General features: G+C 42.8%; 1 protein-coding gene across 10 annotated transcripts in view; it reads left to right on the top strand.

The window, feature by feature from the left end:
• The window catches only part of LOC115166295 (myelin transcription factor 1), a 32,184-nt gene extending 24,137 nt beyond the window's left edge, over positions 1–8,047 (top strand). For 6 of the 10 annotated variants that reach the window (XM_029720164.1, XM_029720160.1, XM_029720161.1 and 3 more), the window contains 9 exons: positions 139–201; positions 564–632; positions 1,111–1,173; positions 1,296–1,379; positions 1,551–1,775; positions 2,862–2,953; positions 6,219–6,322; positions 6,487–6,630; positions 6,808–8,047. In XM_029720164.1, coding sequence (XP_029576024.1) covers positions 139–201; positions 564–632; positions 1,111–1,173; positions 1,296–1,379; positions 1,551–1,775; positions 2,862–2,953; positions 6,219–6,322; positions 6,487–6,630; positions 6,808–6,951 — 988 coding nt within the window. In that variant the 3' untranslated portion in view covers positions 6,952–8,047. The remainder of the gene's footprint in view (positions 1–138; positions 202–563; positions 633–1,110; positions 1,174–1,295; positions 1,380–1,550; positions 1,776–2,861; positions 2,954–6,218; positions 6,323–6,486; positions 6,631–6,807) is intronic. The other 4 variants (XM_029720159.1, XM_029720167.1, XM_029720163.1 and 1 more) reach the window with 4 other exon arrangements.
• Positions 8,048–24,124: the final 16,077 nt, after the last annotated feature.

Below are 24,124 nucleotides of genomic sequence, written 5' to 3'. Positions count from 1 at the left end.
ATCTTAAAATTTCTATCTATGGAGTACTCTAATCTCAAGGCTGACACATAACTATTATAAAGGACATAGTTCAAAGTAGTACTGCCATCCACCCTCACGCTGTTTTCAATTAATTAATTAATTTCCAATTATCTCCAGATGTCCCACCCCAGGTTGTGATGGCAGTGGGCACATCACTGGAAACTACGCTTCTCATCGGAGGTATGACACAGCCCCACTCCCCTGCATTTGAACCAATGCAGTCGGTAGCGCTGTTTCACATTTTCCGTCTTACAACTACATACAACTGCATTTATAGTGTTTTTCAGGCACTGATTCTGAATGTCAACTAATCTACACATCTGCATTACAAATCCAGAACTTTCAATAATGACTATACTCTATTGCTCTCTTATCCTGTGCTACGATGAATCCCGTAAACAATATTCATTGTTATGATTGGGATCGAGCCCTTTCCTTTATTCTGCCCCTTATTAAATGACTTCACAATATCCTCTCCATCACTCTCCTTCCCTCTCTCTCTCTCCGCCTCTTTCTCTCTCTATATTTTCCATTTCTTCCAGTCTGTCAGGCTGTCCTCTTGCTGATAAGTCTCTTCGGACCCTAATGGCTGCCCACTCTGCTGAACTTAAGTATGTCTGTGCTTGTATTCCCCCTTCCATCCTTCCTTCCTTCCAACCCAGGGGTAACTCTGCTCATGGAGTGCTGCATGTGTGTGCAGGCATTAGTTCCAGTTCAGCTCCAACACATCTACAAACCTAACTGTTGTCTGACTTGAAGATCATGATTAGTCAAGGATTTGAATTAGGTGTGTTAGTGCTGGGCTGAAATAAAAGCCTGCACACACTGTGGCCCTCCTGGACCAGAGATCCCTATCCCTGTTCTAACCCTACTTTATACTGACATGACTGAACCCTGCTGATCTTTGTATTGTCACCACAATGTGCAGGGATGCGTCTTCCTCTGCTGCGATCTCCTGTATCAAACAAATTGCTATCCTATAGAGAAAGAGTGTTAGCTACTTTTATGAGAAACGCTTTCATATGTTCTTTACATTTGCAATGCTATGCTCACATGACTTGTGCTGACCTCTGTCTGGTTGACCCCCAGGTGTCCGACCCCTGGATGCGATGGATCAGGTCACATCACTGGAAACTACGCCTCCCATAGAAGGTACACACAGATAGTTTATTGCTTTTGTTTCTATTTTTATTTCATCCTAGACAATCCTACTGCAAGATAGTCTAAAAAGGACTGTATTTGAATCCTTATTTTCCTCTCTATGTCTCTGTCAGTTTGTCTGGATGCCCTCGTGCAAAGAAAGGTGCTGTCAAGACAACACCCACCAAGGACGACAAGGAAGACTCTGAGCTTTTAAGGTTGGTCCACGACAAACCATTTGTTTTCTTTTCTTTACGATCCACAAAATGGATTGCCCTTTATTTGGCCCACTAGCTCTCAAACGAAATACTGATTGCTTTCCTCTCTCTCTCTCGCTCTCCTTTCTCCTCTCCTTCATTGTCGACCCTGGCTTCCCCCCCCTCCATTAGTAGATGCCCGGTGCCCGGCTGTGACAGCCTGGGCCACATCAGTGGGAAGTATGCCACCCACCGCAGTGCCTACGGTTGCCCCCTGGCAGCGCGGCGTCAGAAGGAGGGGCTCCTCAATGGCTCTCCTTTCTCCTGGAAGGCCTTTAAGACTGAGGGACCCACCTGTCCCACCCCCGGCTGTGATGGATCAGGACACGCCAATGGCAGCTTCCTCACACACCGCAGGTATTACGCTCAATCAAATTCAAATAAAGGTTTTTGTTTGTGTTCTTACAAACACAATACAAACAGCTGGGCCTAAACATTAAATATTAGTAACCTACAGTGCCTTCAGAAAGTATTCATACCCCTTGACCTGGGTATGTCTGTATCAGCTTTGCACATCTGGATTTGGGGATTTTCTCCCATTCTTCCATGCAAATTTTCTCAACCTCTGTTAAAATATATGGGGAGTGGTGGTGAACAGCAATATTCAAGTCTTTCCACTGATTTTCAATGAGATTCAAGTCTGGGCTTTGGCTGGGCCATTCAAGAACCTACATATTCTTGTTCTGAAGCCATTCCAGCGTTGCTTTGGCTGTATACTTGGGGTCATTGTCCTGTTGGAATGTACATCTTTGCCCCCAGTCGTAAATCGTTTGCACTCTGAAACAGGTTCTCATCAAGCATTTGCCTGTATTTGGCTCCATTCATTGTTTATTTTATCCTTACCAGTCTCCCAGTCCCTGCCACTGAAAAGCATCCCCATAGCATGATGTCACCACCATGCTTCACAGTAGGGATGGTGTTAGACAGATGATGAGCTGTGCCTGTTTTTTTCCAGATATAGCGCTTCGCATTCAGGCCAAAGAGTTCTATTACATCATCTTTTGCCTTGTGCTTTCAGTCTTTCACGTGTCTTTTTGCAAACTCCAGGCGTGTGGTCATGAGCATTTTTCTCAGGAGTGGCTTCTGTTTGGCCACTTTCCCATAAAGCCCAGACTGGTAAAGTACTGTAGAGACTGCTGTCCTTCTGGCAGGTTCTCCCATCTCAGCCAAGGAACTCTGTAGTTCTGTCAGAGTGGTCACTGGGTTCTTGGTCACCTCCCTGACCAAGGTTCTTCTTGCCCGGGTGCTCAGTTTGATCATTCGGACAGCTCTAGGCCGATTTTATCTAGACAGGTTTTTAAAGCATGGCAAAACATATTGTGTAAAGAGAACTGATAGCATATTCAAATAAAATAAACTAACTAGTAGTTAGTCACATTGGCCCTATTCTAGCAGCGCTCCATCACCAACCTCATTTATCTTTTCCTCTTCTGTTGTTCACAGTCTCTCTGGTTGTCCCAGAGCCTCCGCTAATAAGAAGAGAAGCAGGTTTCCTGGAGACGAGTACATTACAGCAAAGTTCAGGGCCAGCGATGGTAAGTCTGGACATAACTTAAAAGCTTCATCTGACAGTAAAAAAATCTATATTAAAAAAAATCAACCCATCTTCTTTCGAGGACAAAAATTGCTTTTTTTGTTTATACAGATTTTTTGTTACATTTTACATATTACATTTTACATACTACATAAATACTTTTATATACAGCATTTACCTGACAAAGATATTTATATAAAGATATTTACAGTTGAAGTCGGAAGTTTACATACACTTAGGTTGGAGTCATTAAAACTCGTCTTTCAACCAATTAACAAACTATAGTTTGGGCAAGTCGGTTAGGACATCTACTTTGTGCATGACACAAGTCATTTTTCCAAAAATTGTTTACAGACAGATTATTTCACTTACAACTGTATCACAATTCCAGTGGGTCAGAAGTTTACATACACTAAGTTGACTGTGCCTTTAAACAGCTTGGAAAATTCCAGAAAATGTTGTAATGGCTTTAGAAGCTTCTGATAGGCTAATTGACATCATTTGAGTCAATTGGAGGTGTACCTGTGGATGTATTTCAAGGCCTACCTTCAAACACAGTGCCTCTTTGCTTGACATCATGGGAAAATCAAAAGAAATCAGCCAAGACCTCAGAAAAAGAATTGTAGACCTCCACAAGTCTGGTTCATCCTTGGGAGCAATTTCCAAACGCCTGAAGGTACCGCGTTCGTCTGTACAAAAAATAGTAAGCAAGTATAAACAAAAAAGCCAGACTACGGTTTGCAACTGCACATGGGAACAAATATCTTACTTTTTGGAGAAATGTCCTCTGGTCTGATGAAACAAAAATAGACCTGTTTGGCCATAATGACCATTGTTATGTTTGGAGGGAAAAGGGGGATGCTTGCAAGCCGAAGAACACCATCCCAGCCGTGAAGCACGGGGTGGCAGCATCATGTTGTGGGGGTGCTTTGCTGCAGAAGGGACTGGTGCACTTCACAAAATAGATGGCATCATGAGGGAGGAAAATTATGTGGATATATTGAAGCAACATCTGAAGACATCAGTCAGGAAGTTAAAGCTTGGTCGCAAATGAGTCTTCCAAATGGACAATGACCCCAAACATACTTCCAAAGTTGTGGCAAAATGGCTTAAGGACAACAAAGTCAAGGTATTGGAGTGGCCATCATAAAGCCCTGTCCTCAATCCTATTGAAAATTTGTGGGCAGAACTGAAAAAGCGTGTGCGAGCAAGGAGGCCTACAAACCTGACTCAGTTACACCAGCTCTGTCAGGAGGAATGGGCCAAAATTCACCCAACTTATTGTGGGAAGCTTGTGGAAGGCAACCCGAAACCTTTGACCCAAGTTAAACAATTTAAAGGCAATGCTACCAAATAATAATTGAGTGCATGTAAACTTCTGACCCACTGGGAATGTGATGAAAGAAATAAAAGCTGAAATTAATCATTCTCTCTACTATTATTCTGACATTTCACATTCTTAAAATAAAGTGGTCATCCTAACTGACCTAAGACAGGGAGTATTTACTAGGATTAAATGTCAGGAATTGTGAAAAACTGAGTTTAAATGTATTTGGCTAAGGTGTATGTAAACTTCCGACTTCAACTGTATATCTCTGTCAGGTGTGTGCGTGTGTGCGTGTGTATATATATACACCGTACCAGTCTGCTCATTCAGGGGATGGCAGATAGCCTAGTGGTTAGAGCGTTGGGCCAGTAACCAAAAGGTTGGTGGATCAAATCACCGAGCTGATAAGGTAAAAATCTCTCATTCTGCCCCTGAACAAGGCAGTTAACCCACTGTTCCTAGGCCATCATTGTAAATAAGAATTTGTTCATAACTGACTTTTACTATTTGCTACATTGTAGTATAATAGTGACGACATCAAAACTATAAAATAACACATATGGAATCATGTAGTAACCAAAAAAGTGTTAAACAAATCAAAACGTATTTTATATTTGACATTTTTCAAAGTAGCCATCCTTTGCTTTGATGACAGCTTTGCACACTCTTGGCATTCTCTCAACCAGCTTCATGGAGGTAGTCACCTGGAATAAATTTCAATTAACAGGTGTGCCTTGTTAATTTGTGCAATTTCTTTCCTTCTTAAGTACTTACACTGCCCCGGTCAAGTGTAAGTGCGTTATTGTGAAGTGGAAATGTCTAGGAGCAACAATGGCTCAGCTGCGAAGTGGAAGGCCACACAAGCTCACAGAACGGAACCTCCAAGCGCTGAAGCACACAGCGCGTAAAAATTGTCTTTGACTCACTATCGAGTTCCAAACTGCCTCTGGAAGCAACGTCAGCATAAGAACTGTTCGTCGGGAGCTTCATGAAATGGGTTTCCATGGCCGAGCAGCCACATCACCATTGGAAACACATTCTCTGGAGTGATGTATCACGCTTCACCATCTGGCAGTCCGATGGACGAATCTGGGTTTGGCGGATGCCAGGAAAACGCTACCTGCCCCAATGCATAGTGCCAACTGTAAAGTTTTGTGGAGGAATAATGGTCTGGGGTTGTTTTTCATGGTTCGGGCCCCTTAGTTCCAGTGAAAGGAAATCTTAACGCTACAGCATAGAATGACATTCTAGACAATTCTGTGCTTCCAACTTTTTGGCAACAGTTTGGGGAAGGCCCTTTCCTGTTTCAGCATGACAATGTCCCCGTGCACAAAGCAAGGTCAATTCAGAAATGGTTTGTCGAGATCGGTGTGGAAGAACTTGACTGGCCTGCAGTGCCCTGACCTCAACTCCATCGAACACCTTTGAGATGAATTGGAACTCCGATTGCGAGCTAGTGCTCTTGTGGCTGAATGGAAGTAAGTCCCCACAGCAATGTTCCAACATCTAGTGGAAAGCCTTCCCAGAAGAGTTAAGGATGTTATAGCAGCAAAGGGGGGACCAACTCCATATTAATGCCCATGATTTTGGAATGAGATGTTCGACGAGCAGGTGTCCACATACTTTTGGTCATGTTGTGTACACACATACACATTCGATTTTACTCCGGTATACATTATATGTAGTGTTTTCAATAATAATAATTTATCTGACAGTTTGTGCATAACGTCATAAATCCTAATTTCCATTTAATTCAAATTTCCATTGATGCCAATTGGAGACTAAGTGAAAATTCCACTTAAGTGGAAGTTAGGATTTGTCCCAACATGAAAAGTGGGCCAAGTCTTATCCAGTAAAACTGGATGATCTTTAATTATGTTTGACTGTTGCTAGTTGTTTTATTGTTTCTAACTGGTTTGCTATTAATTATATTATTCAGTTCTGGATAATGATGAAGATATCAAGCAACTGAACAATGAGATCAGGGAACTCAGCGAGTCCAATTCAGAGATGGAGGATGATATGATGAACCTGCACACACAGGTTAGTCTGCCACTTGTTAACAATAACCACTAAATACTGTCTTGACGTTCCTAATTCAATTAGAAATAAAAACAATGATTGTATAGAGAGTTTGTGGCCGTTACTGACTTATTTGTGGCTAACTGAAGAACCGTGGTTGATTGGTTTGTGGTTCTCTGCTCCAGATCTCATCCATGGAGAATAACCTGAAGAGTATGGAGGAGGAGAACAAGCAGATCGAGGAGAGAAACGATGCCCTGTACATGGAGCTGTCTGGCCTGAGCCAAGCTCTGATCCGCAGCTTGTCCAACATCCGGCTGCCACACATGGTGAGTTACACACATGGATGGATCACTCAGAGCATGCACACGCATACAAATACACACAAACACTTTCTCTTAGAGAGAAAATGTTGACATAACCTCAGTTTTACACATCTACATGCATAAACGCGCATTTTCTAATTACACACACTTTATCTAACGCGTTACTTGTGTTTACTTCAGCAGGAACCTATCTCGGAGCAGAACTTCGATACCTACGTGGACACCTTGACCCATATGTTCTCCAATAAAGATTGCTACCAAAACCCGGAAAACCGCGCTGTGTTGGAGTCCATCAACCAAGCAGTAAAAGGCATCGAAGTATAGTCTCTCAAAGGGTGATGAAGAGGCTAAATGGAACATATGAAAGAGAGAGGGAAAAGAGGCAAGAGAGCCGGGTGACATGGTGTGTGGGACTACAAAACCCAACAACTGTACAAAACCCAACAACTATAAATACTTTTGGAATATACTGTAGACCTGATTTTTCTTGTATTTGTTTTGGAGAAAATGTGTCCATTTCACATTGCTCACCCTCCCTGTTTGCATGAAGGTTATCAGGATCAATGGACACACTTGTGTATGGATGAGTACGGCAGTTTCAATTATGTCTTGAGTGTTCTTGAGTGCATTGGAGTAAAACTGTGTTGGTGTGGGTGTTTAGGAACGCTTTGAGGGGTATAATAAAAAAGCCACTTTAATGGTTCAGAACGGACTAAGAATGCAGTATGCTGGCTCCAATACTCTCCTAAATAGTGTACATGTATTCCAACCCCATTGAGTAATGTTGATAGTATTTATGAGCGTAGATGTTGCACTTCCAGCGTATAGTTTTTAGTTTCATTACTATTGTTGTGTATGAATTTGAGTCTTAAAAATGTCTGTTTAATGTATTATTTATTCATGTTGTGTTAATTTAGCTTATTTATTCAGCATTTATTTATTGACCTATTTATTTATTTTTACAAAACAAAATGATACTGAAGACATTTTTAAACAGCGATTGAGAGGAGTTTTCCTCTGCATTGTTGAAAAATAGGAAATATTTTAAAATATCAACTATAAATTGTTTTATATATCTTATTATTTATTTGAAATACTGGGATCTTTTTTAAGTGCAAATATTTTATAACCGACAAGTTTTGATAATTTTTTAAAGATTTTTCTTTTGTTTATATTATTTATTTTATTCCATAAAGTATTTTGAGACACCTTGCAATGAACTGGGAGAAATGTGTACGTATTTAATATTTATTTGATAATGAAGAACAAAGTGAATGGAGATGTTGGTGTATATTTATTTTGTATTGTCTATGTGTTAGTGATGATGGCTGTGTATGGATTAGTCTTTGCCCATATGTTGATATTGAAATAAAGAAAACCTGTGCTAATATAACTAAGCATCATGGAATGTCACAATTAATTATGATTGTGAGTAATTATTGTAAAAGTGTATATGAATATTGTTTATGGCTACAGATATGTTGTGGAATGGTTGTGGGATACAACAATTGAAAGGATGAGGACCAAGCCAGATATACTTTGCTGAACAAAAATATAAACGCAACGTGCAACAATTTCAAAGATTTTACTGAGTTCCAGTTCATATAAGGAAAAAAGTAAATTGAAATAAATCCTGTGAATGTTGTCCCACTCCTCTTCAATGTGCAAAGTTGCTGGATATTGATGGGAACTGAAACACGCAGTCGGTCCAGAGCATCCCAAACATGCTCAATGGGTGACATGTCTGGTGAGTATGCATGCCATTGAAGAACTGGGACATTTTCAGCCTCCAGGAATTGTGTACAGATCCTTGCGACATGGGGCCGTGCATTATCATGCTGAAACGAAGTGATGGCAGCGGACGAATGGCACGACAATGGGCCTCAGGATCTCGTCAAAGCATCTCTGTGCATTCAAATTGCCATCGGAAAACTGTAATTATGTTCATTGTCTGTAGCCTATGCCTGCCCATACCATAACCCCACCACCACCATGGGGCACTCTGTTGACATTAGCAAACCGCTTGCCCACACCACGCCATAGACACTGTCTGCCATCCCGATACAGTTGAAACTGCAGTCCGGTCAAGACCCTGGTGAGGACGACAAGCACGCAGATGAGCTTCCCTGAGACAGTTTCTGCAGAAATTCTTTGGTTGTTTCATCAGCTGTTTTCAGACGGCTGGTTTCAGACGATCCCGCAGGTGAAGAAGCCGGATGGAGAGGTCCTGGGCTGGCATGGTTACACGCGGTCTGCGGTTGTGAGGTCGATTGGACACTGACAAATTCTCTAAAACGACATTGGAGGCAGCTTTGGTAGAGAAATGAACATTCAATTCTCTGGCAACAGCTCTGGTGGACATTCCTGCAGTCAGCATGCCATCTGAGGCATTGTGCTGTGTGACAAAACTGCATATTTTAGAGTGGCCTTTTATTGTCCCCAGCACAAGGTGCACCTGTGTAATGATTGTTGTTTAAGCAGCTTCTTGATATGCCACACCTGTCAGGTGGATGGATTATATTGGCAAAGGAGTGGTGTAAACAAATTTGTGCACAACATTTGAGAGAAATAAGCTTTTTGTGCATATGGAACATTTCTGGGATAAGAAACATGGTAGCAACACTACATGTTGCGTTTATATTTTTGTTCAGTATAAAAACCATTCTGTACTATATCTTTGACTAAGCTACTTTCTCTGTGCCTCTAATGACATCTGTTGGCAGGTTCAGGAAATAAGAACCAAATATACTGAGATCGTTCCACTTTATGATAAAAGTATCAAACTTGGTACACTAATACTAGATACCTTAAGGAACATTTTAAAGATTGGAGGCCATCTGGATTTCCTGTTAGAAGAAAATAGAGTAAAATCATTCCAAACAATATACCATTTTTTTTGTAACGTTATCTACCCACTAACTAAACCCCACAGATAATATAGACAATAATTCTGAGCACAAAAAAATACCCTTAAGACCTTAATGGGGGTCATATTGAGGCAATTTTGACCATAGTCCAATGGCTACAGGAAAAACTAGTGGACTTTGTGATAGAGCAACCAAATTTCATAAACAGTTGGGGCATGTCTAAAGAAGTATTTTGGGCAGCAATTTATAATATGGGCACCAACCTGGCATATGGGCCATATTGAACTAGATTCACTTGGCCATTTCTTCATAAATAATTGCTACATACAGCCCAATGATGGCTTAAAATGTTTGAACAGAAAATGTAAAAAAATGTAATCTTAAAATGTCTGGAAACACAATAAAATGGCCCAGAAATGCCATATATACACATACTTTAAACTTTTTGTAGAAAAGTGGTGAAAAGGCATGCCAAATTACTATTTTTTGTAATGTTTTCATGGCTGGGAAACCTGTCTTGTACATGTTGCTTTAGGTAAAATTACATAGGAATGTATTATGTCTAGCAGAGAGGCAGGTAACCCATTCAGCCTTTAAACAAAGTAATCAAAAGTCTGAACAAAGATGTTGTCACGTCCTGACCAGTAAAAGGGGTTATTTGTTATTGTAGTTTGGTCAGGATGTGGCAGGGGGTGTTCGTTTTATGTGTTTCGGGTTTTTTTGGTTAATGTTCTATGTTAGTATATTTCTACGTTCGTTCTAGTTTTTCTATTTCTATGTTTAGTTTATTGGGTTGACCTTCAATTGGAGGCAGCTGTTCCTCGTTGCCTCTAATTGAAGGTCCTATTTAGTAGGGGTGTTTTTTCATGGGTTTTGGTGGGTAGTTGTTCCATGTGTAGCTGTGTGCCTCACAGGACTGTTTTTCGTCGTTGTTTTGTATTAAGTGTTTATTTTGGTTTTCATCTGAATAAAGAAGAGGAGTTTACACATTCCCGCTGCGCCTTGGTCCCATCCTTACGACGAACGTGACAGATGTCTAGATACAGAACCATTGAGATTTAACCTATTATACTCATCGGTGTAGTGCTGTTTTTTTAGGTGCCGGAGGGCAAAAAAAGAAAATGACGTCATAATTTCTCAATCAACGCTTGTTTAATAATATTACTTTAATATGCATAAAACACATCATCCAAATGCAACGTCTGCCAATGCCTACACACATTGACAATGTTTGTATATTTTACTCTTAATAACTATTTAATCAAACTCTGTATTTAACAAGTTTACTAAGGTCTTAGTTTTGTCCTCACACAACTATTTAAATTAAACTTTTCACCCTGGACGCTTTATCTGGACATAGATCTGCAGGACCTCTTCTGGCCATAAAAAAGAAAGCTAAGTAACATAATGCCTTCTCATTGCAGTAGCTGTACTCTTAACATACAGAAGAACTATCACCTTAAGATGAGGATAGCCAAGTTGCAAGCTCAGCTTCAGACGCAATCTTTAGGCAAAGGCTATTTAAATGTAGGAAAGGATGATACAGTGTCTGTGCCATCGGGAATACAGGTAGTGTTAAAGCCCCTACACAGTCCCCGCAGCCGGACAATTTTCTCATAACTTCTGGAAAGAAATGCTTTTGGCATGCTCAATCGGTGTCGCTAATTCAGCAGATAGAAACTGTCAACCGGTTTTCCTCACTAAGCAACTAGTCGGAGTCAGAGCCCGAGCTTTCTCAGGTCTCACCTCCAACCGTTATGAGGTCTGAGCTGCCGAAGACTCCCACCATTAGCTCTGACAAATTAAAAACGTTAGTCATTGGCGACTCCATTACCCTCAATATTAGACTTAAAAATAATCATCCAATGATCATACATTGTTTACCAGAGGGCAGGGCTACCGACGTAAAGAGTAATCTAAAGATTGTGCTGGCTTAGGCTAAAACTGGCTAGTGTAGATGGTATAGGGACATTGTTATCCACGTCTGCACCAACAATGTTAGGATGAAACAGTCATAAGTCACCAAGCGCAACATAACTTCAGCGTGTAACTTAACAAGAAAGATGTGTTGGCATCGAGTAATTGTCTCTGGCCCCCTCCCAGTTAGAGGGAGTGATGAGCTCTCCAGCAGACTCGCACAACTCAAATGCTGATTGAAAACTGTTTTCTGCCCCTTACAAAACATAAAATTTGTAGATAACTGGCCCTCTTTCTGGGACTGTCCCACAAACAGTACCAAGGCTGGCCTGCTGAGGAGTGACGGACTCCATCCAAGCTGGAGGGGTGCTCTCATCTTATCTATCAACATAGACAGGGCTTTAACTCCTCTAGCGCCACAATGAGATAGGGTTGCAGGTCAGGCAGCAAGCTTTTAGCCAGTCTGCCAGCTTAGTGGAGTCTGCCACTAGCACAGTCAGTGTAGTGAGCTCAGCTTTCCCCATTGAGACCGTGTCTGTGCCTCGATCTAGGTCAGGCAAAACTAAACATGGCGTTGTTCGCTTTAGCAATCTCACTGGAATAAAGACCTCCTCCATTCCTGTTATTATTGAAAGAGATTGTGATAATATCTCACATCTCAAAATAGGATTACGTAATGTTAGATCCATCACTTCCAAGACAGTCATACTCAATGAACTAACCACTGATCATAATCTTGATGTGATTGGTCTGGCTAAAACATGGCTCAAGCCTGATTCATTTACTGTGTTAAATGAGACCTCTCCTCCTGGTTACACTAGTACCATATACCCCCCCCCCCCCCGCGTTTTTGTCTTTTGAGCTTCTACACATGAAATCTACAGTGCACATTCTGTTACATCCTTATTCTAAAATGTATTGAATAAAAAAAATCCTTATCAATCTACACACAATACACCATAATGACAAAGCGGAAACAGGTTCTTAGAAGTTGTTGCAAATTTATAAAAAACAAAAAACAGAAATACCTTATTTACATAAGTATGCAGACCCAATTGAGCTATGAGACTTGAAATTGCATCCTGTTTCCATTGATCATCCTTGAGATGTTTCTACAACTTGATTAGAGTCTACCTGTGGTAAATTGAATTGATTGGACATGAGTTGAAAAGGCAAACCCTTGCCTATATAAGGTCTCACAGTTGACAGTGCATGTCAGAGCAAAAACCAAGCCTTGAGTTCGAAGGAATTGTCCGTAGAGCTCCGAGACAGTATTGTGTCGAGGCACAGATCTGGAGAAGGTTACCCAAACATTTATGCAGCATTGAAGGTCCCCAAGGACACAGTGGCTTCCATCATTCTTAAATGGAAGAAGTTTAGAACCACTAAGGCTCTTCCTAGAGCTGGCTGCCCGGCCAAATTGAGCAATTGGGGGAGAAGGGCCTTGGTCAGGGAGGTGACCAAGAACCCGATAGTCACTCTGACAGAGCTCCAGAGTTCCTCTGTGGAGATGGGATAACCTTCCAGAAGGAGACTAGTGGATCGAGGGAAACATGAACGGAGCAAAGTACAGAGAGATCCTTGATGAAAACCTGCTCCAGAGTGCTCAGGACCTCAGACTGGAGCCAAGGTTAACCTTACAAGAGGACAACAATCCTAAGCACACAGCCAAGACAACGCAGGAGTGGCTGCGGGAGTGCCTTCGGGACAAGTCTCTGAATGTCCTTGAGTGGCCCAGCCAGAGCCCGGACTTGAACCCGATCTGAAAATAGCTGTGCAGCAACACACCCCATCCACCCTGACAGAGCTTGAGAGGATCTGCAGAGAAGATTGGGAGAAATTCCCCAAATACAGGTGTGCCAAGCTTGTAGCGTCATATCCAATAAGACTCGAGGCTGTAATCGCTGCTAAAGGTGCTTCAACAAAATGTGGAAAGTCAAGAGGTCTGAATACTTTCCGAATGCACCGTATGCAGCTACAGTTTACAGGTCTCCTGGGCCGTTTACAGCGTTCCTCATTGAGTTCCCTGAATTCCTATCGGACCTTGTAGTCATGGCAGAGAATATTCACATTTTTGGTGACTTCAGTATTCACATGGAAAAGTTCACAGACCCATTCCAAAAGTCTTTCAGAGCCATTATCGACTCAATGGGTTTTGTCCAACATGTCTTCGGACCTACGCATTGCCACAGTCATTCTCTGGATCTAGTGTTGTCCCGTGGAATAAATATTGTAGCTCTAAATGTTTTTTCTCATAATCCTGGACTATCGGACCAGCATTTTATTATGTTTGCAATCGCAACAAATAATCTGCTCAGATCCCAACCAAGGATCATCAAATGCTGCGCAATAAATTCTCAGATTCCTAGATGCCCTTGCAGACTCCCTCTGCCTACCCAAGGACGTCGGAGTACAAAAATCTGTTAACCACCTAACAGAGAATCTAAATGTATCATTTGCACCTCTAAAAACAAAAAAAAACATTTGTCACAAGACATTAGCTCCCTGGTATACAGAAAATACCCAAGCCCTGAAGCAAAGAATTGCGCTCCACCAAACTGAAAGTCTTCTGACTAGCTTGGAAAGACTGTACCGTGCAATATCGAAGAGCCCTCACTACTGCTTGATCTGCCTACTTTTCAACCTAATTGAGGAGAATAAAAATGATCCAAAATGTATTTTTGATACTGTTGCAAAGCTAATTAAAAAGCAGCATTCCCCAAGAGAGGATGGCCTTCACTTCAGCAGTAATACATTTATTTAACTCTGCCAGGACCTAGGATCAAGAGAGATAAAGTGTTTTATTCCCCAAGAGAGGATGGCCTTCACTTCAGCAGTAATACATTTATTTAACTCTGCCAGGACCTAGGATCAAGGGAGATAAAGTGTTTTATTCCCCAAGAGAGGATGGCCTTCACTTCAGCAGTAATACATTTATTTAACTCTGCCAGGACCTAGGATCAAGGGAGATAAAGTGTTTTATTCCCCAAGAGAGGATGGCCTTCACTTCAGCAGTAATACATTTATTTAACTCTGCCAGGACCTAGGATCAAGGGAGATAAAGTGTTTTAGTCCCCAAGAGAGGATGGCCTTCACTTCAGCAGTAATACATTTATTTAACTCTGCCAGGACCTAGGATCAAGGGAGATAAAGTGTTTCAGTCCCCAAGAGAGGATGGCCTTCACTTCAGCAGTAATACATTTATTTAACTCTGCCAGGACCTAGGATAAAGGGAGATAAAGTGTTTTAGTCCCCAAGAGAGGATGGCCTTCACTTCAGCAGTAATACATTTATTTAACTCTGCCAGGACCTAGGATCAAGGGAGATAAAGTGTTTTAGTCCCCAAGAGAGGATGGCCTTCACTTCAGCAGTAATACATTTATTTAACTCTGCCAGGACCTAGGATCAAGGGAGATAAAGTGTTTCAGTCCCCAAGAGAGGATGGCCTTCACTTCAGCAGTAATACATTTATTTAACTCTGCCAGGACCTAGGATCAAGGGAGATAAAGTGTTTTAGTCCCCAAGAGAGGATGGCCTTCACTTCAGCAGTAATACATTTATTTAACTCTGCCAGGACCTAGGATCAAGGGAGATAAAGTGTTTTAGTCCCCAAGAGAGGATGGCTTTCACTTCTTTTTTAATCCTGTATCTCACAAAAAATAGTCATGGCCTTTAAACCTTCCAGCAACCTACTGGACACTATTCCAACTATACTACTGAAAGAGCTACTTCCTGTGCTTGGCCCTCCTATGTGGAACATAATAAACGGCTCCCTATCCTCCGGATGTGGACAAACTCACTAAAAGTGGCAGTAATAAAGCCTCTCCTGAAAAAGCCAAACCTTGACACGGAAATCTAAAAAACTATCGGCCTATATTGAATCTCCAATTAATTTTTTAAAATGTATATGAAAACGCTATTGCGCAGCAACTGACTGTCTTCCAGAGGACAAATAATGTATATGAAACGCTCCAGTCTGGTTTTAAACCCCATCATAGAACTGAGACTGCACCCCTGAAGGTGGTAAATTACCTTTTATCGGCGTCAGACCAAGACTCTGCATCTGTACCCGTGCTCTTTGACCTTAGTGCCGCTTTTGACACTATCGATCACCACATTCTTTTGGAGAGATTGGAAACCCTAAATCGGTCTACACGGACAAGTTCTTGCTTGGTTTAGATCTTATCTGTTGTAAAATTTATCAGTTTGTCTCTGTGGATAATTAGTCCTCTGACAATTCAATTGTACGTTTTGGTGTTTCTCAAGGTTCCGTTTAAGGACCACTATTGTTTTCACTATACAGTATATTCTACTTCTTGGTGATGTCATTCGGAAACACAATGTCAACTCTCACTGCTATGCAGACTACACACACCTGTACGTTTCAATGAAACATGGTGAAATCCCCAAATTGCCTTCCCTGGAAGCCTGTGTTTAAGACATAAGGAAGTGGACGGCAGCAAATGTTTTACTTTCAAACTCGGACAAAAATAGTTGTAGGTTCCAAGAAACAAGGAGATCTGCTGTTTGATCTGACAATTAATCTTGATGGTTGTACAGCCGTCTCAAATAAAACTGAAGGACCTTAGCGTTACTCTGGATCCTGATCTCTCTTTAGACAAACATATCAAGAATTCGTAACATTGCAAAAATTATAAACTTTTTTGTCCAAAAATTATGCAGAAAAGCTAATCCATGTGTTTGTCACTTCTAGACTAGACTACTGCAATGCTCTATTCTCCGGCAATCCTGAAAAAGCACTAAATAAACTTCAGTTAGTGCTAAATAAGGCTGCTATAATCTTGACTAGAACCCAAACATTTGATCACATGAATCTAGTGCTAGCCTGTCTACACTGGACTCATGTTAATGTTAGAGCTGATTTCATGGTTTTACTGCTAACCTACAAAGCAATACATGGACTTGATCCTACCTATTTCTCTGATGTGGTCATGACGTACATACCTACAGCTGAAGTCACAAGTTTACATACACTTAGGTTGGAGTCATTAAAACTTGTTTTACAACCAGTCCACAAATTTCTTGTTAACAAACTATAGTTTTGGCAAGTCGTTTAGGACATCTACTTTGTGCATGACACAAGTCATTTTTCCAACAATTGCTTACAGACAGATTATTTTACTTACAACTCACTGAATCACAATTCCAGTGGGTCAGAAGTTTACATACACTAAGTTGACTGTGCCTTTAAACAGTTTGGAAAATTCCAGAAAATGATGTCATGGCTTTAGAAGCTTCTGATAGGCTAATTTACATCATTTGAGTCAATTGGAGGTGTACCTGTGGATGTATTTCAAGGCCTATCTTCAAACTCAGTGCCTCTTTGCTTGACATCATGGGAAAATCAAAAGAAATCAGCCAAGACCTCAGAAAAAAAGGTGTAGACCTCTACAAGTCTGGTTCATCCTTGGGAGCAATTTCCAAACGCCTGAAGGTACCACGTTCATCTGTACAAACAATAGTATGCAAGTATAAACACCATGGGACCACGCAGCCGTCATACCGCTCAGGATGTGTTGTCTCCTAGAGATTAATGTACTTTGCGAGGGAGGAAAATGATGTGGCTATATTGAAGCAACATCTCAAGACATCAGTCAGGAAGTTAAAGCTTGGTCTTCCAAATGGACAATGACCCCAAGCATACTACCAAAGTTGTGGCAAAATGGCTTAAGGACAACAAAGTCAAGGTATTGGAGTGGCCATCACAAAGCCCTGACCTCAATCCTATAGAAATGTTGTGGGCAGAACTGAAAAAGCGTGTACGAGCGAGGAGGCCTACAAACCTGACTCAGTTACACCAGCTCTGTCAGGAGGAATGGGCCAAAATTCACCCAACTTATTGTGGGAAGCTTGTGGAAGGCTACCCAAAATGTTTGACCCAAGTTAAACAATTTAAAGGCAATGCTACCAAATACTAATTGGGTGTATGTAATCTTCTGACCCACTGAGAATGTGATGAAAGAAATAAAAGCTGAAATAAATTATTCTCGCAACTTATTATTCTGACATTTCACATTCTTAAAATAAAGTGGTGATCCTAACTGGCCTAAAAACAGGGAATTTTTACTAGGAATAAATGTCAGGAATTGTGAAAAACTGAGTTTAAATGTATTTGGCTAAGGTGCATGTAAACTTCTGACTTCAACTGTACATACTGTATATATGTATGTATGTACAGTACCAGTCAAAATTTTGGACACACCTACTCATTCAAGGGTTTTTCTTTATTTTTACTATTTTCTACCTTGCAGAATAATCGTAAAACTATGAAATAACATATGGAATCATGTAGTAACCAAAAAAGTTAAATAAAATATATTTTAGATTTTAGATTCTTCTAGCCACCCTTTGCCTTGATGACAGCTTTGCACACTCATGGCACTCATGGAATGCTTTTCCAACAGTCTTGAAGGAGTTCCCACATATGCTGAGCACTTGCTGGCTGCTTTTCCTTCACTCTGCGGTCTAACTCATCCCAAACCATCTCAATTGGTTTGAGGTTGGGTGATTGAGGAGGACAGGTCATCTGATGCAGCACTCTGTCACACTCCTTCTTGGTCAAACAGCACTTACAAAGCCTGGTGGTGTGTTTTGGGTCATTGTCCTGTTGAAAATCAAATGATTGTCCAATGCCTATGTTTCTTGGCCCAAGCACGTCTCTTCTTATTATTGGTGCCCTCTATTAGTGGTTTCTTTGCAGCAATTCGACCATGAAAGCCTGATTCACGCTGTCTCATCTGAACAGTTGATGTTGAGATGTGTCTGTTACTTGAACTCTGTGAAGCATTTATTTGGGCTGCAATCTGAGGTGCAGGTAACTCTAATGAACTTATCCTCTGCAACAGAGGTAACTCTGGGTCTTCCTTTCCTGTGGCGGTCCTCATGAGAGCCAGTTTTATCACAGCGCTTGATGCTTTCTGCAACTGTACTTGAAGAAACTTTTAAAGTTCTTGAAATTCTCAGGATTAACTGACCTTAATGTCTTAAAGTAATGATGGACTGTTGTTTCTCATTTGAGCTGTTCTTGTCATAATATGGACTTGGTCTTTTACCAAATAGGGCTATCTTCTGTATACCACCCCTACCTTGTCACAACACAGCTGATTGTCTCAAACGCATTAAGAAGGAAAGAAATTCCACAAATTAACTTTTAACAAGACACACCTGTTAATTGAAATGCATTCCAGGTGACAACCTCATGAAGCTGGTTGAAAGAATGCCAAGAGTGTGTAAAGCTGTCATCAGGGCAAAGGGTGGCTACTTTGAAGAATCTCAAATATAAAATATATTTTGATTTGTTTCACACTTTTTTGGTTACTACATGATTCCATATGTGTTATTTTATAGTTTTGATGTCTTCACTATTATACTACAATGTAGAAAATAGTAAAAATAAAGAAGAACCCTTTAGGTGTGTCCAAACTTTTCACTGGTATTGTACTGTATGTGATGGGATGTATAAACAATATGGACAGTATATGGATTAAATATGTAGTATATCTGAAGAATAGTACATGTACAACAATAGTTAAATAGGATAGGCCTTGACTAGAATACAGTATATACATATGAAGTGGGTAAAACTTTATATAAACATAATTAAAGATTATTTAACAGTCTGATGGCCTTGAGATAGAAGCTGTTTTTCAGTCTCTCGGTCCCAGCTTTGAGGCACCTGTACTGACCTCGCCTTCTGGATGATAGCGGTGTGAACAGGTCGTGGCTCGGGTGGCTGAGGTCCTTGATGATCTTCTTGGCCTTCTTGTGACACCAGGTGCTGTAAGTGTCCTGTCGGGCAGGCAGTGTGCCCCCGGTGATGCGTTGGGCAGACCGCACCACCCTCTGACGAGCCCTGTGGTTGTAGGCAGTGCAGTTGCCGTACCAGGCGGTGATACAGCCTGACAGGATGCTCTCAGTTGTGCATCTGTAAAAGTTTGTGAGGGTCTTAGGGGTCAAGACTAATTTCTTCAGCCTCCTGAGGTTGAATTGTCGCTGTTGCGCCTTCTTCCCCACACTATCGGTGTGGGTGGACCATTTCAGATTGTCAGTGATTTCTACGCTGAGGAAATTGAAGCGTCTCATCTTCTCCACTGCCATTGATGTTGATGGGTGAGTTCTCCCTCTGCTTTCTTCTGAATTCCATGATCGCGCATTCATTTTGTTGACGTTGAGGGAGAGGATGTTTTCCTGAAACCACACTCCAAGTGCCCTCACCTCTTCCCTATAGGCTGTCTCTGCATCGTTAGTAATCACGCCTGCTACTGTTGTGTCGTCTGCAGTCATGGGTTAACAGGGAGTACAGGAGGGGGCTGAGCATGCACCTTTGTGGGGGCCCTGTGTTGAGGATCAGTGTGGTGGAAGTATTGTTTCCTATTTTCACCACCTGGGGGCGGCACAACAGGAAGTCCAGTACCCAGTTGCACAGGGCGGGGTTGAGACCCAGGGCCTCAAGCTTAATGATGAGCTTGGAGGGTACTATGGTGTTGAATGCTGAGCTGTAGTCAATGAACAGCATTCTTACATAGGTATTCCTCTTGTCCAGATGGAATAGGACAGTGTGCAGTGTGATGGTGATTGCATCGTCTGTGGACCTATTGGGGCGGAACGCAAATTGAACTGGGTCTAGGGTGATTGGCTTTCCTATGTCTCTGGATTTCTGACCCCTGCCTGCCTTTGATCTGATGTTTGCCTGCCCCTATATTAGAAATAACCGTTTGTTTCTTCGGAAGTGTCTGCATCTGAGTCATACCTGAAACGTGATAGTACGAACTGGCACCGACTGATGACAGTAACCTCCCAGCCCCTCAGTTACCCGGCTGTTAGCAGTGCCGCCTCCCTGGTCACCCCGGTTTCCCGGGGACCCCGCTTTCCATCGAAGCGCTCCGGGGGAGGTGAGTCGGGCACCTGTCGGACGTTTCTCACTCAGTGTTCACTCATCATCGAGCTGTAGCCCTCCTCCTTCCCCTCGGACCGCTCTAATATAGTGTACCTCATCACGCTGATGTCCGGGAAGGCCCTCGCCTGGGCTACGGCAGTATGGGAATAACCGTCGGCCATATGCTTCAGTCTGGAGGAGTTTGTGGCAGAGGTAAAGAAAGTTTTTGATGCTCCATTGTCCGGGAGATTGGCTGCCCGGAAGTTACTCCAGCTTCGGCAAGGCTACCGCAGTGTGGCAGACTTTGCAGTGGATTTCCGCAAGTTGGCAGCTGAGAGTGCCTAGAACCCGGAAGCACTGTTTGACATGTTCCTGCATGGAGTATCGGAGGAAGTAAAGGACGAGCTTGCTGCACGGGAACTACCGACAGATCTCGACTCGCTCATCGCCTTGACCATTTGGATCGATGGGCGACTACGAGAACGAAGGAAGAAGAGGAGATTAGATTCCACTCGCCCGTCCATGGATTCCACCTCGCCTCCAAGTTATCCCTGAAATCCCCAACGGCTCCGTTGCCGAGAGAACCAGAGGCTACCCAAGTTCCCCCGAGAGTCTCCGAAGACTGACGATTCACCTCTTCTCAAGCCCATGCAACTAGGCAGAGCTAAGCTGTCTCCAGCTGAACGGCTATACAAGCTTCACACTAAGAGCTGCCTTTATTGTGGGACTACTGGTCATTTTGTCTCCACCTGTCCATTAAAAGCGAGTACTCCGGTGGGCCATACGGAGAACTTTTCCTCTCCCCTTACTCGCACCACTTTTCATGTCATGTTGCTGTGGGGGAACCAGTCGAAATCTCTCCGGGTATTCATCGACTCTGGGGCCGATGAGAGCTGTATGGACATTACCCTGGCTTTCGAGCTGGATACCCCCACTCAGTCCGTCTCCATTCCCATGGACGTTAGAGCACTGGATGGGCGCTCTATAGGCCGGGTCACCCACAATACCACCCCCATCAACCTACGTGTGGGGAACCACCACGAGACTATCCTGTTCCTGCTCATTAATCTGTTTGGGATAGGGGTCAGTATTTTCACGGCCGGATAAAAAACGTACCGATTTAATCTGGTTACTACTCCTGCCCAGAAACTAGAATATGCATATAATTAGTAGATTTGGATAGAAAACACTCTAAAGTTTCTAAAACTGTTTGAATGGTGTCTGTGAGTATAACAGAACTCATATGGCAGGCCAAAACCTGAGAAGATTCTATACAGGAAGTGCCCTGTCTGACAATTTGTTCTCCTTCTAGGGCATCTCTATCAAAAATACAGCATCTCTGCTGTAACGTCACATTTTCTAAGGCTTTCATTGGCTCTCAGAAGGCACCAGAAAGTGGAATGAGAGCTCTCCAGTCTCTGGGCGAAAAACAGCAGGAGTTTTTGTGAGTGGTCCTGCTGAGAACAATGACACTGGAGCGCGCGTGCTCGAGATGACTCCATTTTTTTCTTTCAGTGTTTGAACGAATACAACGTCGCCCGGTTGGAATATTATCGCTATTTTACGAGAAAAATAACATAAAAATGTATTTTAAACAGCGTTTGACATGCTTCGAAGTACGGTAATGGAATATTTTGAATTCTTTTGTCACGAAATGCGCCGGCGCATCACCCTTCGGATAGTGACTTGAACGCACGAACAAAACGGAGCTATTTGGATATAACATTTGTTGTTGAAGTAGAAGTCCTGGGAGTGCATTCTGACGAAGAACAGCAAAGGTAATCCAATTTTTCTTATAGTAAATCTGAGTTTGGTAAGGGCCAAACTTGGTGGGTGTCAAATTAGCTAGCCATGATGGCCGGGCTATGTACTCAGAATATTGCAAAATGTGCTTTCACCGAAAAGCTATTTTAAAATCTGACACCGCGATTGCATAAAGGAGTTCTGTATCTATAATTCTTAAAATAATTGTTATGTTTTTTGTCAACGTTTATCGTGAGTAATTTAGTAAATTCACCAGAAGTTTGCGGTGGGATGCTAGTTCTAAACATCACATGCTAATGTAAAAAGCTGGTTTTTGATATAAATATGAACTTGATTGAACAAAACATGCATGTATTGTATAACATAATGTCCTAGGAGTGTCATCTGATGAAGATCATCAAAGGTTAGTGCTGCATTTAGCTGTGGTTTTGGTTTTTGTGACATATATGCTTGCTTTGAAAATGGCTGTGTGATTATTTTTGGTAGGGTACTCTCCTGACAATCTAATGTTTTGCTTTCGTTGTAAAGCCTTTTTGAAATCGGACAATGTGGTTAGATAAAGGAGAGTCTTGTCTTTAAAATGGTGTAAAATAGTCATATGTTTGAGAAATTGATGTTTTTGCATTTTTGAGGTGTTTGTAATTCGCGCCACGCTATACCATTGGATATTGGTGAGGCGTTCCGCTAGCGGAACGTCTGTTTAAGTCTCCTCAGGTTCCTGTGGTATAGGGATTCTCCTGGCTCCAGCGACACAATCCCCTCATTGACTGGTCTGCCGGTGCCATCATGTGCTGGAACCCATTCTGCCACACCCATTGCCTGAAGTCAGCGCAGCCTGCCCGGGACATCTTCCTGGGAGCTCGGAAGTTGCCCTGGACCTCTCCGCCATTCCCGTGGAGTACCAGGACAGCTGCAACGTTTCCTGGGATTCGCCAAATTTTATCGTCACTTTATCTGGGGCTACAGCACCCTGGCTTCCCCCGTCTGAACTCACCTCTCCCAAGGTTCTGTTCACGTGGTCCCCAGCTGCTGACCGGGCATTCCGGAATCTCAAACACCGCTTCACCACAGCTCCCATCTTTGTTCATCCTGACCCGTCCCACCAGTTTGTGGTGGAGGCCGATGTTTCGGATGTCAGAGTGGGGGCTGTCCTGTCCCAGCGGACCTCAAGTTACATCCCTGCGCCTTCTTCTCCCACCGCCTCAATGCCACAGAGAGGAACTACGATGTGGGGAATCGTGAGCTTCTCGCGGTGAAGATGGTGTTGGAGGAGTGGAGGCACTGGCTGGAGGGTTCGGCACATCCATTAATTGTGTGGACCACAAGAACCTGGAATATCTTCCAGGCAGGCTAGGTGGGCCCTACTGTTCACCCGGGTTCAACTTCTCCCTCTCCTACCGGCCGGGATCCAAGAATGTCAAGCTGGATGCGCTATAGCCCCACAACTACTACCCGGAACCTGAGACCATCCTTCCCACCTCCTTCCTGGCGACGGCACTCAGCTGGGGAATAGGGAAGCAGGTTTGGGAGACGCAGCGTTCCCAGCCAAACCCCGGGGGGAGGGGGTTCCAGATAACCAAATGTTCATGCCTGACGCAGTCTGCTCCGTGGTCCTGGAGTGGGCCCACTCCTGACGCAGTCTGCTCCGCGGTCCTGGAGTGGGCCCACTCCTCCAGGCTTGCCTGTCACCCGAGCTCCCGTCGGACCCTGGCTTTTGTGCGACAATGCTTTTGATGGCCTACCATGGTTCCTGACGTCTTCGCATTCGTAGCTGCTTGCACGGTCTGTGCACAGAACAAGACTCCACGGCAAGCTCTGGTTGGTCTCTTCAAACCTCATGCCTGTCATTCACCGTCCCTGGTCTCACATCTCCCTGGACTTTGTCAATGGGTCATCCCCCGTCTGATGGCAACACCACCATCCTGACCATAGTGGATTGGTTTTCCAAAGCCGTCCACTTCATTCCTCTCCCCAAGCTACCCTCTGTCAAAGAGACAGCCCAGCTCATGATGCAGCACGTCTTCCAGGTCCATGGACTACCAGTAGACATGGT

The sequence above is a fragment of the Salmo trutta genome, chromosome 28 (genome assembly GCF_901001165.1).
Source record: "Salmo trutta chromosome 28, fSalTru1.1, whole genome shotgun sequence".
In the NCBI taxonomy this organism is placed as follows: Eukaryota; Metazoa; Chordata; class Actinopteri; order Salmoniformes; family Salmonidae; genus Salmo; species Salmo trutta.
Note: the sequence above shows the minus strand (reverse complement) of the source record. Positions and strands in the feature narration are given on the sequence as shown.